The following is a 16,473-nucleotide window of genomic DNA, read 5'->3' as shown; positions in this document are numbered from 1 at the left end:
ATCTGTAAAGTTTGTAAAGTCCTTTTATGTTTCTCAGACTGTGCATTTGTTGAATTCATAAGCTTCATAAAGTGACCAAATATTAAATCTTACCTGTCTTAGCCATAAAGATTGTTTGTATTGAATATCTGTGTGCTGAGTCGCGTGCATGTGATTTAGCCTTCTGATAGTAGGGTGCTTTGCTGCCTTCTAGAGAGATTTTCCAAAGAGACAAAAGTCTCCTTAATCTTCCTTTTTTTAAGTATTTTTTCTTTAAATTCACTGTTGATGAAAATTCTCAGTCTTCCTGCCAACGAACTATTTAAAGTGTTTACAGAACTGTCTATAAAAGGATAAACACCTCTTTTCTTAATTGCAAGAAAAACACTGTCTGACTTGAGTTGCCTATCATATTAAACAACATAGCTCTTCAAAGAGTGGTGTGGTTGGTATGGGCAAATAAATATAGATTGTATTCTACCTGTATTATAGTCTACCTGTATTTCACTGAATATCAGGGAACCTGGGATAAAATCACTTATTTTGCCCCTGTCAGATTTGAATCCTTTTATGCTAGGCATGGTACCAACAGAGAATAGAGCATGGTTGCTACCTCAAGCTGAAAACTAATTGAAACAAGAAACAATGTGTGAATATTGATGGGATAGATGGAAAACTTGTATGAAGATAAGTTGAAATGAAAGTAGACTAATAAGCCTGCACATCTTGAAGGAGCAGACAATACAGTCAAATCTTTCTCCAAGGGGATTGAGAGACAGTTAGCCATGTTAATTTGAAGTCAGGCAGAAGGCAGCACATAACTAATTATCTATGAGTGACTAATAATCAGTTCTTATCCATTTTCAGCTGTTCATGCAGTGTACTTTGTATGCCATACTGAGACACAGTTAAGAATGATTTTTGATATTTATAATGAAGAAAAATATATTTTAAACATTCTAGTGAAAATTGTACATACATAATCTGGCTTGCTATATTAAATTATATGATTGCCCAAAATGCTACATTTGATATGCTGATAGGAACCTATCACAAGGCTAGGTTAGTAAAGCCCATCTAATTCAATGTATGTAGAGTCTATTGCATGTAGTCCCCCTCAACACCTATCTTTTTTCAAGTCGTATTGAGCCACTGTGAGTACATTTTGACTACAGGTGACCCTCGCCATTCACGGAGGATACATTCTTGAGATCCCGCAAATGGCAAAATCCGTGAATATGGCATTGCATTCATGAATGTCATGAACTCAGTGCCACTGGCAGCTGCAGGGGGGTGGGGGGGCACAGTGGCAATGGCAGGAACCCAGCAGCGGTAAGCATGGCGCTCCTGAGGAGCTCCTGTAAGTGTATTTAAGATGCAGGTTCAGCATTCACGAGTATTTGAAACTGCAAATGCCAAACCCATGAGTAGCGAGGGATTTCACTTGCGCAGCTGAGCTGTGCCTTTCTTTCCCATTTCCAGTTATTCTTGTTTCTTCACCAGCCTTAAGTGTCTGGCAAACATCACAAAATGTGCCCCATACATTTCACCCAGAACCTCTCTCTAGCCCCCTCTCTCAGCTTGTTGCATATGATTAGTGTGACCCCACCCTCCATAAGGTGGAGCCAGACCAGGTTGCTCTGTGCCACATTTGCATGTAAATTTTTGGAGCATCCCAGGACTTGACACCGGTCACGAGTGGGGGGAAAATTAGCAAATGGTTAGCACATGGCTCCTTTGTGAGGGGTATCCAGAGTATACACACATACCAAACAGTGCTGAGCTGTGGGGTCCCCATGTCTTGAAATGCTGTTGACTGCTGGGGCCCAGCCCAATGAACGATGTGGTAAATCATGAGCCTTTTGGCTTTGGCCTAATACACATAGTTTGTACTATGTATAAGTGGGTTCACAAGTGCTGCTTATTTTTTTTTTATATGTGCAATAGGGCTCATTTCTGCAGTGCTGATTCTCCTTTATACCCACTGAAGTTTTTTAATTTCCATATTATTCTAACAATCATTACAGTGTTTGGTCCTTGAGGTTTTCCATTTGTGGAACCCAAAGTACTGTACAAAGGAAGGAAAGTTAATTGTCTTCATTTTACAGATAGTGAAGTTGAGTTTTGAGCACTGATGTGACTTACCAGTTGTCTATTTCTGTGACAGTTGATCACTGGTAGCTGCTGTCATTAGCAGTTGACCTGTACTTGTTCACATGAGTATATCAGGGATTGCTGTGAATGGGCCCTCTATAATCCATAGGACGGAACCCTTCAGTTGAATGCATCCATGATTTTCTTCTTCCAATGGAATAACTGTCTACTAAGGATGAGTGGGATTTCAACTGAAAAGGTAGCCAAAGAAAACTTTAAATTTCTTGTGTATGTCTGTATATTAATTTAACTCATAACTTAATAACATGATAACAACATCATACTAGTAATATCATGTTATTAAGTTATGAGTTAAATCCTCAGTTGTGGATTACATTTTTGGACACCGCTATAATAAATATTAGATTTTTGGATCATTCCCAGCGGTTGAAATGTGCATATGGTAATAAGAATGTTGCTGTTTCAAGTCGATCAGTATAAATTGTTTTATGTTTTATAAATCATATCATTAGGTTGTGACTTGCTTTGATCATGTTATTAAGCTAGGAGTTAAAACACAGACATGCCAAGTGAATGGATTTGGGTAGGATAGCTGTGTGTTTGTGTCTCTTTCATAGTGGTTGGTATGTAGATAATAAGAGCCAACTACTCAGTACAGCTTTAACTTGAGAGGGCACCTTGTGTTTTTTATACATAATAAGGTACTGGATCTGTAACACTGACTGCAGTTTCGCTGTGTTCAGGTGGATTTTTTTTTGCAGAAGTGGAGAAAGAGACGCTGTGAGAAAATCCACAGGTTCCTGCAAAGCTGCAGTTAGAGCTGCAAACTAAGCATCAGTTGTTGCAATATAGAAGGTTTGATCTAACACCATAGCTTGGAAGCAGTTGACTGAAAAGCAAACCTAAAATTCAAATCTTGAGCCAATAAAGACTGACATAGCCCAGTAGTTTAAGTACAATGACATACAGACTCCATTAGGAAAGTAACTATAGCAACAGGAAGGAAAGTAGTTATAGTACTGATGTCCACTTAGTTATTTGCTATGACTTCAGTGTTTTAGCTTCCTTTCTTGGACAAAGAGAATGTGGGGTTGAAACAGCACAAATGAGGTGTGTGTAAACGAAAAGGGCTAAGGTAGGAAGCTGAGGAAACAAAGATGTGATACCTGGAAGCTTTGTTTCAGTAAAATCTGAATCCAAGAATGTTCTTGATTAATCAAATAGATTTTGATTGAAGCTGAGTTATTTAGCTGTAACTTTACTAGCAAGTGAAAGTGAAAATAAGTTACTTAATCCTTTTGCCCAAAGAATATTTGGTTGAAATCCTCAGTTGTGGATTACATTTTTGGAAAACACTGTACAAGTATTGGATTTTGGAGCATTCCAAGAGGTTGAAATGTGCATATGGTAATAAGAATGTAAGAAGTGCCATACTGAGTCAGACTGGTAGTCCACATAACCCAGTATCCTGCCTTTTTAAGGGAAGGTTTATAATTTGGTGGGCCGAGACCCACGATCCCTTTGGCCCATTGGATAGGCCTGTCCCTAGAGGGACAGTTGCCATGTCTTCAGTGGCTTCCCTAAATAAAGGGAGGCTTAAGAGTGTTTTCCTTGTGGGTGTAAGACCGTGGTTCCCACGGCACAGCAGATAGTCCTGTCTCCAACAGTGGCAGAAGTGGATACTACAGAGCAGGGGTAGTCAACTCCTGGCACAGGTGCTGGAGTGTGGCACGTGAAGGCATTTTGCTTGGCGCACACACCTTAGGGCAGACAGCAGAGAAGGGGCCAGGGTTGTGCTGCCACAACAAGGATCAGCCCCCTTGCAGCTCTTCCTTTGTCTACCCCTGCCATGCCAACATCTTACAAATCAAGGTTGCAGGTGTTTTTGGCACTCTGCCCAAACACATTGCCAACCCTTCCTATGGAGGGAAAGCATTGAACTGGATATTCTAGAGTGATCTATCCCTTCTTCAGTATTCTCTACACCATTTCAGATTTAGAGATGCCAAAGGAAACATCTCCAACTGATCTGTTCAATAGCTATTAATAGGTCAATCATTCATGAATGTATCTAGTCACTATTTGAACCTCTGCCACCTCCTATGGCACAAGTTAAGTACATATTGAATTCCACAAGTTAACTATACATTGCATAAAAAATACTTCTCTTGTTAATGTTAAACCTGAAACCTACTAATTTCAGTGGGTGCCCCCTAGTTCTAGTGTTCTGTGACTTGGTGAACAATAGTTCCCTGTTTACTTGGTCTACATCCCTCACAACTTTATGGACCTATACTATGTTTTTCTTAGCCTTCTTTTTTCTAGACTGACCTGTCCTAACCTTTTTACTTTCTCCTAAACTGAAGATTCCTAGCCTTTTTAGTGTTTCTTGGTATGGCAACTGCTTCATGCCTCTAATCACCTTGGCTATACCTTTTCTAATTCTACATCCTTTGTGTCCTACGGGGAACAGATCTGCACACAGCAGTCAAGATATAGATGCACCGTGGATTGGAATACTGCATGATGTTCTCCATTTTGTTTTCAATTCCCTTCTTAATGATGCTCAACATTTTATTGGCTTTTTTGGTCACCACTATACACTGAGCTAACATTTTTTAAATCTCTCTACAATAACTCCAAAGGTTTATTTTCTGAATTGTAACAGCTAGTTCAGAACCCAGCATTGTATATGAATAGTTGCGGTTACTTTTCCTCAGGTGCATTACCTTACATTTCTTGACACTGAACTTCATCTGCCATTTTTTGCCATTTCTTTTAGCTTGCTAAGATATTTTTGTAGCTCCTCTCCATCAGCTTGGGACCTGACTACTCAAAATAATTTGTTATCAACTGCAAACAGAGATTTCACTCAGAGATTGCATCCCCATGTCCATGTCACTGATGAAAATGTTGAACAAAACAGGGACCAGCACAGATCCTTGTGGGACCTCACTTTTGACATCTCTCCATCCTGAAAAATGACCATTTAACTCTAGCCTTTGCTCCCCAACATTTAACCAGCTCTCAGTCCACAAAAGAACCTTCTCTCCAATCCCATGGCAACCCAAGTTTTTTAAAAGCCTTTGGTAGGGGACCTTGCCAAATGCTTTTTGAAAGTCCAGGTGTATTATGTCAATTAGATCTCCCTTGTTCACATGCTGGCTGACACCCTCAGAAAACTCCAGTAGATTGGTGAGGCAGATTTCTTGTTATAGAAACCAAGTTGGTGCTTCCCCAGCAGATCATATTAGTCTATGTAACTGCTGATTTTCTTCTTTCTTATAGATTCTACTAAGTAGCCAGGAATGGGAGTGATGCTTACCGATCTGTAGTTCCCAGGATTACTTCTGGTGGCCTTTTTGAAGAAAGGTGTTATGTTGGCAACTAGTCAGTCCATGGCACATTTGTAATGATAGGTTATGTACTATTGCCAGTAGTTCTGCAATTTCATCCTTTGATTTTATTTTTCCATCCAGTCCTGGTGTCTTATTAGTATACAGTTTATCAATGTATTCTAAAACATCCTTTGTCATTTCCAAGTGGTCCAACTCCTCAGACCCATCTACCAGGAAGGTTTGATCTAGCATGAGAATTTCCCCAGTACCTTCTGTAGTAAACACGGATGCAAATAATTTGTTTAGCTTTTCTGCTATGGCTTTACCATCCCTGAATGCACCTTTTACACCTTGGTCATCTAATGGCTTTCTGCTTCTCTAGCTGGCTTCCTGCTTCTGATGTATTTTAAAAGTGTTTATTATTAACTTTGCATTGTTTGCTAGATGATCCTCAAATTCTTTTTTGGTCTTCCTTATTTTGCTTTTATGCTTGACCTAGCAGAGCTTGTGACATTTCCTGTGTTCCATCTTTGGGCATGTCTTCTATTTTTTGAAGGATGCCTTTTTGCCTTGAACAGCCTCTTTAACTCTGCTGTTGAACCACGGAGGGGTTTTACTGGTTTGCTTGGTACCCTTTCTGATTTGTGGTATACACTTTCCCTGAGCCCCTAATATGGTACTTGTTAACAGCTTCCAAGCTGCTTGCAGACTTTTTATATTCTTCAGTGCTCTTTTAAACTTCTAACTTCATTTTTGTGTAATTTCCTTTCCTAAATTGTATGTCAGTGTGGTAGCCTTTTTCAGGTTACTGCTTCCTGCTAGAATATAATTATGGTTGTGAAACAGTAGAAATTGTGTAATTACTTGTGTACACACCAACATCTCCTTTTGCAGACTCAGAACTATAAATGAATTCAGTCAAATTCAAATAAGGGGTAAGAGGGAGTGACTCCCACTGGCTTCAGTGTGTGAGCTTATGTCAGTTATATTTTTTTAGCTCATTGTATTCACTAGGTGATAAAAGGTAAGTATTTCTACTCCAGAATAACTCCTGACATCATCTGATAGTGTCTTAATAATTAATACAGGTGTAAACTACTTTCATAGTTCACTTTTGCAGTCAACTTCAGTCTTTTTGTATATGGGCTGCCTGAGATTGGTCTGTCACCCTGGGAAAACTAAATGAGCAGGTTTTCCTAATGTACTCAATCAATGGACGTGCAAGTCGTGCCCACACTAGCAAATTGATTCAAAGTTGACAACAGTTGCTTACAGTGAGGTCATGTAGAAAGCAGTTACTTTTGCTTAAACAAAAATATTTTTCTCTGTAGCAGAAAGTATTATTCAGACTTGGTCACAGCAGGCTTTGCTCACACAGGCATTTAACAGTGCAAAATCACTTTTTGCTCCATATATACTGCAAAGTAGTGTAGAAGGAGCAAAAAGCATATTGCTCCAGCCGGACGTTGTTCTTTGTACAATATATTGGGGAAGTACTGTTTAGTGTGCAGAGAAAACATCACTTCTCTATTATTAGTTTTCCCTGTTAGCTGCTGTAGCACTTTCTCCCCCACAACATAGCATTGGAAATGCCCTTTGGTTAGTCATGTACAGTGTCACTTAAGTTCCTTCTAGAGCTAATCGTTCTAGGATGCAGTTCTACCTCTTGTATTTTGACATTCATTGTTCCTAAATGTACAACCTTAATTTAGCTGTATTAAAATGCATGTTAGTTGATTTTTTTTTTTTTGCAGTTCATGAAACAATGGATTTTTCTTATTTTTCTCTGATAATACAACCATATCTGTTTCCCACACAAATTTTACTTCCAGTAATTTTTAAATTTTCTTCCAGACCATTGATAAAATGACCTAGTGGCACTTTCTTATTATTTCTGAATTAGAGACCATTGAAAAGGCCCCCACTCTTTGATTCTCTGTTAACAGTGATGTTTTGAGATCTATCAGTTAGGTAACATACAATCCCCTTGAAAACTGATATTGTTACCATTTTTTAAATTGGAATCATGTCATGCCCTATTTTTATTCCTTAGGATTTCACAGAAATTGCATTTAAGCATAGGTATACTGTTATTAGCTTTTTAAAAAATCATTTTTTCAGTCTCTGAATACAATAAACTCTTCCTTTCAGGTTTTATTTACATATTAGATTTACACGTCACTGCTCTCAAAAATGGTTCAAGGCAGCTTACAATACAAATAAAAATAACTTATAAAAACAGAATAAGCTTATTTATACATATTTATGTGGATGAGGTGAAGTTTTGTGCCTAGCTTCTTTTCTTCCTGTTACAAAATAATCATTTTTCATACCAAACCAAAGAGTTTTCTTCCACAAAGCGATTTACTTAACGTTTCAGACCAGGGATGGCAGAGCACCATGGGCAGCCTGTGTGTGTGGCATGTGGCAGATCAGGGAGGGGACAGGAGGCACAGTAGCAAATAAGTGAGGAAGCAGCAAGCAAAACACCCCAGATCAGGCATGGAGCACAGGGCTTGGAGCAGAACAAAGCAGCAGATTGGGCAGGGGAAGGAGATCAAAGTGGCATTTGGGGAGTTCCAGCCTGTAATGACTGCTTGGAGCTGGGCAGAGAAGGATACAGCGGGCAGGGGATGCCACATGCACATATGCACGTGGTAGCCAGGCAGTGTGGTGGAGAACAGCTCCTACAGCTCCCTCCAGGTAAGTCTATAGTGGTAGGGAGGGGCACAGGAGATGTCTGAGGGGGGGCACATGCCCCCAGATTTCTGCACCCACAGTGGGGCATGGGGCTGCAGCCTAGCCAAAACAGCTCAGGCAGGAGACACCTCTGTGGCACAGCAGATGGGACCCAGCATGGAAGTGCCGCGCCACTATGGCCACCAAGGTGAGGTGTCCCCTGCTCGCCCAGCAGCAGCAGGAGGCACAACTCAATGCCACCACACCTCACCTGGTGGCCATGGTGGTACAGTGCTCCCTCCTGTGCTGGGTCCTGCCTGCTGGGCTACAGAGGCAGTTCCTGTCCAGAGCTGGTCTGGCCAGGCTGCAGCCCTGCACCCTGCTGTGGGTGCAGAAATCTGGGGGAGCATGTGCCCCCCCCCCCCCGATGCATTGCCTGTGTTCAGCTGATACCTATATATATTAGTGGCATTTAATTTTAAGTGTGGAAAAATGCAGACTGGATTTTTTAAATCAGACAATGTTAGATTTTTAAACTGAAAACCAGGTTCCCTGCTGATCATTGATGCCAAGTATGATTGTTCTGTATCTCAGCCCTACAATCAGGTGGTACAATTTACTCATCCATCGTCAGTGTGGTTTCAGATTAAGCCTGATGGAACTGTTACAACTCCTGGTATAGCAAAATACCCTAAAATTCCAGCAGCTATAGCAAAAGAGGTAAAATAATTTTTAGTATTAAATTTGATGAATATAGGGTTTTTTTGTTATTTTCACGGCACAAAAATGCTAGTGTAATTTTAAATGTATATTAAAAAAAAAACAGTATTGTTTTATCCTCATTTAATATGTAAATGTATGTGTGTGTGTGTGTGTGTGTGTGTGTGTGTATATGTGCCCCCCCCACCAAATTACAATAATGTGTGCATTCCACTGCATGTCAGCAGTGTAAATTTACAAATATAAATAATATTTTGCTGCAGGCAATTTTCTTTGGCAGAGTTTGTGTGTTTTCTTTTCCAGAAGCATGATGTACTCAACCTAGTAACAAAGATGACTGATAAACTATGAGGCCTCAATACCATCAACAGCCTCTTCTTCACATAAGCCATGGTTTTTCTACAAGAATGAAGATTGTCTTGTCTGATTTGTGTTGTTCATTTTGTTGTTTAATTAATTTAGTTGCTAGAAGTTTAAATACATATAAATATCATAGAGGTGTAATAAAAAATATTGGGAAATACACCATCTAAAAATTAAATTCATCTGTGGATGTCAGACCGGGACACTTCTGTCCAACTTGCACTGGAAGGATGTCCTGCTCCTTAAAGTAAAACGTAACAGTTTATATAGAAATTCAAGGTTAAAGGCACTATGGTAATATGTGTATTCTTTATAATTGTGGTAATTTATGTTTTATTTTTGTTATTTTCCAGAAAATCTCATTAGCTTTTGCATGCAATATACATAATGTTAACATACCAGGTAACGTAAAAAATATCATTAACCAATTGTTTTAAAGAAAACAGGAATATACGGAGATATGCCAGAACGATGGTTAAAAACAACATTAAATTTGGCTCAACGATGGTGTACTGCCATTTGGGCAGCTGCAACAGACTGGAAGGTAGGCCTGTTTTTTGTAATTTAAATTATTACCAGATTTATCGACTATAAATTGGCAAGTACCTGGGAAAGAAACCCATTAATAGTACAGACCCCATCTAAAAAACACACAGGTTCTATGGGAAATGTCGCACACAATCTTGGTAGTAGCAAAAATATGAACCCATAATAGCTCTATGGTTCAAAGAAAAGCCTGCTCATGAAAATCAAGCAAAGTAAAAATTTATCCACACAGGGATGGAATAAATGGGCAAATAGCACTGGGAAAATCAATCAGAATCACAGGGCTAAACCATTCAGCTGGCACTGAAATGGGTCTTTTGAATTCCATTGATCAGGAAGTACTTAATAAATTAAATGCTTTTGGAACCACACTGTTTCACTTTGGTGGTCCTATTGATGAAAGTTAAGCTCTAATCACGTTATTCCAGATGTCACTGGCTGATGTAGTGAAAACAGTGGAAAGGGAACACAGAACTGATACTCAGGTATTGGCTGATGCTTTAATAAATTTTGAGGGAAATATATCTGTTGCTTTAATGTGTGTACAAACACAGTTATGGTCTCTGGGTGTAGTTCGCAGTCTAACTGAACAAGGAGCAAACTGGCATATACCTGTGGAATTAAGAAATTTGATTTGGAATACTACCAAGCAACCAGCATTAATTGTGCGCACAGGGCGTACAGTGTGAATTAAAAGCAAGACAGAACCTTATCAAGGGATAAGGCACAATGCCGCATTTATTGGAACATAAAACATGCAACATGAAAAGGATAAAGAACAGTAAGGTTATTTGCTTCACTCATTCCCATGCATATTCATTCATTCATACAAAGAAACAAACACACACAGATAACTAGACAGTCCTGCAAAGGTTAAGGTGTTACCAAGTTTTTAAAGTTGCTCAAAGTCAGTCTGGTGGCAGGCCAGGATGACCAAGAGAGGTGGAGTCAGGTCTTGTTGGATGCGCCCAAAACTCCTTCTTGCAGGTGGAAAGACCCAAAACCTTGTCTTTGTGTTCATTCTTTATAGTAATAGCTGTCCATACAAGCCTACGGATTCTGTTGAGTCAGACATGAAGGCCATCCTTCTTGTCCTGTTGGCAGGCTGGGATTCGTAGGTCATGATCTTCTGGCTTTGTGGTCTGCAATCTTCAGGGGCTGTCACTTGCAGTCTTCAGCCATCAGAATGGAGCATGATTTAGTGTTTGGTAATCCTTCACTGCTGGCTCGACATGGCTGCAGGTCTTAACCATTAAACCACAGAAGGCTATTTTCACTTGCTGCAAGAGGACTGTCTTCCTCCACGCTGTCATGTATGTCCATCATTCGTTCTTTCATTACTTCTTTCCACGTATGCCAAATATACCACAAACCCTAACACACGCATTTCCCTTATACTAAATTTAAGTTCTGAAGTCATGAGACCAATAGGTCAAATACATTTATGCTAAGAAATAGGAAATTTAAAACAGATGGCTAATTCCAAGCACTAATAATGACTTGATCAAAATATATAGTAAAAAGTAAATCATAACAAGATTAACTTTATCTTAATGGTTAAATCTTTTCCTTATATAAAAAGAGAAATAACAAAATAGACAGTCAAAGCAATTATAGTCAATAACAAGATAAGCAATCAAAGCAGTTATAGTCACTGCAATACTAGAGACTTGGTAGCAGCTTACCGTTATATCAGGGGAATACATCAGGGGCTTGGTGAACAACTGTTCACCAGGCACCATTGGGGAACACCAAGAGTAATGGCCACAAACTGCTGGAAGACCATTTCAGGCTTAACACTAGGAAAAACTTCACAGTCAAGGTGTCCAGACTGTGGAATAAGCTTCCCTCCACAGGTGGTGCAATCACCTACCCTAGAAATCTTCAAGAGGAGACTGGATGGTCACCTGACCCCAGTTGTCTTTCTTGCCTAGTGCAGGGAGGCTGGACCCAATGATCTTGTGAGGTCCCTTCCAGCCCCTTACAATCAAATCTATGAGTCTGTGTTCTGTTTGGTAGTACCCCTCATTGTACTGTTTGCAATTTGTTCTACTTCCAGTACTTTAGCTACTGGATAAGGTCTCTCAGTATGTCCTTGAAATAGCTTGGAACACAATTTCAGATTGTGTGTATGACTAGATTTTTTTTTCCCCTCCTCATTATATAGGATTTCATAAACCATAGGTGAAAAAAGCTATTTAAATACTCTATATGTTTATTTATTGTAATTTTTTTTGTCTATAAAAGAAGTCTGAGGACATTCCAAGATACATTAGTGCGTTGGTTTCCTGGACAGTAAAACATTTGCCAGTCTGACAAACTTGTGCTCTGAAACCCTAGTTTTCTATCTCGTGGTTCACCACCATTCCAGCAATGTTGGATCTCAGTATGTTAGCTGCATCTGTGCCTTTGAAGAAGGTGTTGGTGTCACTGGGCATAACCCTAGGTAACTCAGAGGGATGGAAGACCACGAGTGTCGATGAAGCCCCTCTGCTCTAGGCCCAGGTGAGCCAGGGCCCCCCCCCCCCTTCCCCAACCTTTGTAACCCTTTCTTTGACTTTTGTAATCTCCTGTAATACTGGAAAACAGGATGAGTAGCAAGCTGAAACTGTTATCTGTGGAATGCAAGGGCACCACTCAGAGAGAAAGGGGAGGGAGGGGCCAGCTAGTGGAAAACTACTGCAGAAAATGACCAGGGTATAAATATACACTGTTGCAGGGGTAGGCGCGCAGGATTTGAGACAATACAGTCTCCCTGCGCCTTTTACTTGAGCTCAAATAAACTCTGTCTACTTTTCCCCCCAGTGTGTTTATTTGGCGCGACGCACACCGGGCAACGAACCCAATTGTTGCCTCCCTCGGGCACCTTGTGCTGGCAACAAAGGTTACCCTTTTCTATGGTCTGAGAAGATATTTAGGTTACGTAATATGACCCGAGCTTCTACTACATTTCATGAAACCATGAAGAAATTTAAAACTGCTATAGAAAAAAAAATCATACCTAAAAAGTGATGACTTTATCTTATAAATGTTCAAATTTGGCTGGATGATAGGTTCTTTTTAAGTAAGTAAGGAAGACACATGGGAGAATGTATTTTAATAATTAACCTCTCATTGGATTAATCAATTCGTAGAGCTACTTCCAAATTTAAAAAATTTGCAGAAATTAAAAACATTGCAATATGCTTTTATTTGGCTGCACAATTTCCGATTACAAGCTTAATGTATTCTTCTACTCCAGGGGTCAGCAACCTTTCTGAAGAGATGGGCTGCAATAACGTAACTTGGTCTGAGTTGGGCTGGTGCTTCCAGTCCAGCCACTGCTTCTTCCTGCTGACATGTGTGTTGGCCAGTCACTGATATCTGGGCTTCACAGCCTAAATTAATTCACTTGGTGGGCTGCATCCCATTCACCAAACCCCTGTTCTAGTGAAATTCCATCTCATATGTATCTTGATTCAGTCCATTTTTGGATTTTAATACAATTGGGTCATTGGATGTTTTCAGGACAGCTGTTAGCTGGTGCCAGAATATTTTTTGTTTCTGTTCTTCAGGGCTCCATTTTAAGTAGGTTTTCCTTTTCAAGAGTTTTCTAAGTTTGCTGAATTTCTGTGGCACACTGTTGGGTGGGAGGTCTTCCAACACAACCATAATGAGGGAATCTTGATTTTCATTCAGAACCCGGTGTTCAGCAAAATACAGCTCATACTGACACCAGCAGCTGTTTACAAAGCTGGGAGAGAGAACAAATAGGACTTTATGGCTGTTCTCTATACAATAAAAAATGTTCCCAAGAACTGGATGCCCGGGTTTGAAATCTCTTTCGTGGTAACATATTTTAAACCCCTTTATTTCCAGTTTTTCCAACAAATTCTCTTTAGTCCAACTTGCATCATTTTCACTGTATGAAATGAAAGCATCATAGGTCTTGTTTTCGGGTCTCTTCTCATATTGCCTCCGTTTTGCCATGCACCAGTACCAGCCCATCCTTATGTACCAGGGTCCATCAAAATGCCAGCATAAGCTTGTTATTACTGACATGATCAATATGGCTGCACAAGCCGTGATAGCCATTTGAATGCCAAAGGAACAATGCACAAGCGTTAGATTGCTTTTCTCAACTAATGCACCCCTTTTATCTGTTGGAAAGCTACAGCTAAGATTTTCTCTTCCATTTATCAGCAACTGTGGGCTATGGATATATGTATTCACAAACCAGTACAAGTCACAGTTACAGAAAAAATGCTTTCCTTGAACAGTTAAAACATTTAGTTTTGTCAAATGTCCGAAAGTCTCTTCTACTATTGTGGTAATGGCATTGTTGCTAATGTCTAACTCAACCAAAGATTCTGGGAGAGATCCAGGCTGTAAAAATGAGATCTTATTTCCTGATAAGTTAAAATATTTCAGTACTGGAAGAAATTTTGCAAAGTGATCTGGGAGCTCTGAAATTAAATTGTGACTGCTGTCTAGATTAGTGAGTGCAGAAAGTGGGCTGGTGGTATCAATTTGGGTTATTACATTTCCAGAAATGTTGAGATATTCAGCTTTCCTCAGGTTTTCATTTAAATTTAGCACCTTTAGCTTATTTTTGCTAACATCATATTCTGTTAAAGTTAACAGAAAATATTCAGGAGAGAAGTCTGTAATTTTATTGCTTTGAATTTTAAACACTGTTAAATTGGCTAGAGATTTAAAACTTGGTGGTATTATTTTAATGTCACTGTTGCTTAAGTCCAGATGCTGCAGAGAGCTTGGTAAGTCAGGGAGTTTAGAGATGGGGTTATTGCTGAGGTCTAAAAATAGCAGTCTTTTCATTGTACGAGCAAACCATTCGGGGAGTTCCACAATAGAACAGTTAGACATTTTTAAGTACTTTACTTTTTCTGGCAGGCTTTCGATAGGTGTACCTTCTCTGGTATTAACAAATGAGAGTGCAGTTATACGTACAGTTCCAGGCTTGGGCTTGCTTACATTTTTCCCAGAGTCATCTGAATTTACAGTATAGATGAACTGATTTCCTTGAACATATATTCTTTCCAAGTTAAATAATTTTTCATGAAAATTTTTGGGTATATGATTTATATTTGTGTATGATAAATCAATTATTTTAATAGTTGAAGGGAGACACACTGTATCTAAACTGTTTAGGGGATTGTTACTGATATTTACAAACATAAGCCTGCGGATTGGAAAGTCACAAATTTTTCCAAGCTCTATATTGCTGATTGTTATTTTGTTGTAACTAGCATCAATTGACTGTGCATTTTCCATTGGAAGAAGGAGGATAAATAGTGATAAGAGATCAATTTCCAGATTATTGTGACTTATATTCAGTTCTACAATATTGTCCAGGTGATCTTTGCAATGACTGGCATCCATTTTTTCTGTCAGTTCTTCCTCAGATAGATTACTCTTTGATAGATCAAGCACTCCATTTATTGGCTTGCCACAGATCTTGTGCCTTAACGTAGGTGAGGGCAACACCGTTCTGTTTTCATCTACTTCCTGAAGGTCCCGTGCAGTTCGACTAAACTTGGAATGACCGTTTACCAGGCCATATAAACCTTCAGGATATCGCTGCTCTTCTGCTGACACAAAAGACTCCAAAGCAGCTTCTGATGACCTTTCAAAATATATATTATGTTGTGGAATCCCAGAAGCTTCACCTGTTTGTAAGAATGTTAAATGAGGTGCAAGATAAGGAATTCTGTGCAACTGGTCATTAAATGAAAGATTTACAGAAACAAGGCTGAGTAGGTTCTCAAAGGAACCAGGTTCAATGTCCTGAATCTGATTGTAGGAAAGATCTAAAACTTCCAGAGCAACAAACCCTTCAAAGTCTCTTCTGGTTATTTTTTCAATAATGTTATGTGAGAAATTGAGGACTCTTGAAGTTTTTGGAGCTTGTGCCTCATGTATAGATGAAAGGTTTAAGTAAGAGTAGTTAGAAAATTTGAAGCCATACATATAAGACGTTCTTTGAGTTTGGAATCCATTTGCTCCATTAAATAAAAAAGCAATGAGGTAGAAACGAAGAACTCTGATGAGGATACCCATCCTACACAGAAAAAAATGTAGAAACCATCAGTATAATCCTCCCTACATTACCTATAAATTAATAACCTTAAAGCAATTTAACTCTTGGCTTATTAATATAGAAACTGTCTTGTTCTTTATATGCCTGGTCCCATGATTTTTAATATTAAAAAAAAGTCTACAGTTTTATTCTTGTTTTCAAGAGGCAAATCTGAAAGCAATTTTCAGATGCTTTGATTCAAGGGACCATGCTACTCACTGCATAGCACTTTAAAGAAAAAAAATTGAAGTTGTTATTAATGCCAGCGTGGTATAGTCAAGCTCTGAGTGTTTTTTATATTGCCTTCTTTCCATTACAGAAGCAAGAATACATTCAGCCTTGCCATATATGGGTTTGGTGTCATATTTTTTATTTGTACATCCAAGAACCATTTTGCTGGTAATCGTCTGATAGCAACGGAGCCATTAAGTAATTTAAGAACAATGTGAATGGGCACTTCATGTAAGTGTCAAATAAGCCACAGGCTAACAGTGGTCCCGTGTCTTAGAGAACAGCCAGAGATAAAGTTCTTACAAAACATTTGTCCGTTTGAGAAACCTTGTGCTCTGAAACCCAGCTTTCTGTCTCATGCTTCATCACAATTCACAATGTGATAAATCATGATACACAAACCTAGTGTTTCAGAGCAGCAGG

The 16,473-nt window shown here is 39.2% G+C and overlaps 1 protein-coding gene across 1 annotated transcript; it reads right to left on the bottom strand.

The window, feature by feature from the left end:
* Positions 1-10,251: 10,251 nt before the first annotated feature.
* Positions 10,252-15,800, bottom strand: LOC149873681 (toll-like receptor 2). Its single transcript, XM_090049395.1, has one exon. The coding sequence runs from the start codon at positions 15,798-15,800 to the stop codon at positions 13,167-13,169; it is 2,634 nt and encodes an 877-aa protein (XP_089905521.1). The 3' UTR covers positions 10,252-13,166.
* Positions 15,801-16,473: the final 673 nt, after the last annotated feature.

The sequence above is a fragment of the Crocodylus siamensis genome, chromosome 1, assembly GCF_052110815.1.
Source record: "Crocodylus siamensis isolate JL-2025a chromosome 1, ASM5211081v1, whole genome shotgun sequence".
Lineage (NCBI taxonomy): Eukaryota > Metazoa > Chordata > Crocodylia > Crocodylidae > Crocodylus > Crocodylus siamensis.
Note: the sequence above shows the minus strand (reverse complement) of the source record. Positions and strands in the feature narration are given on the sequence as shown.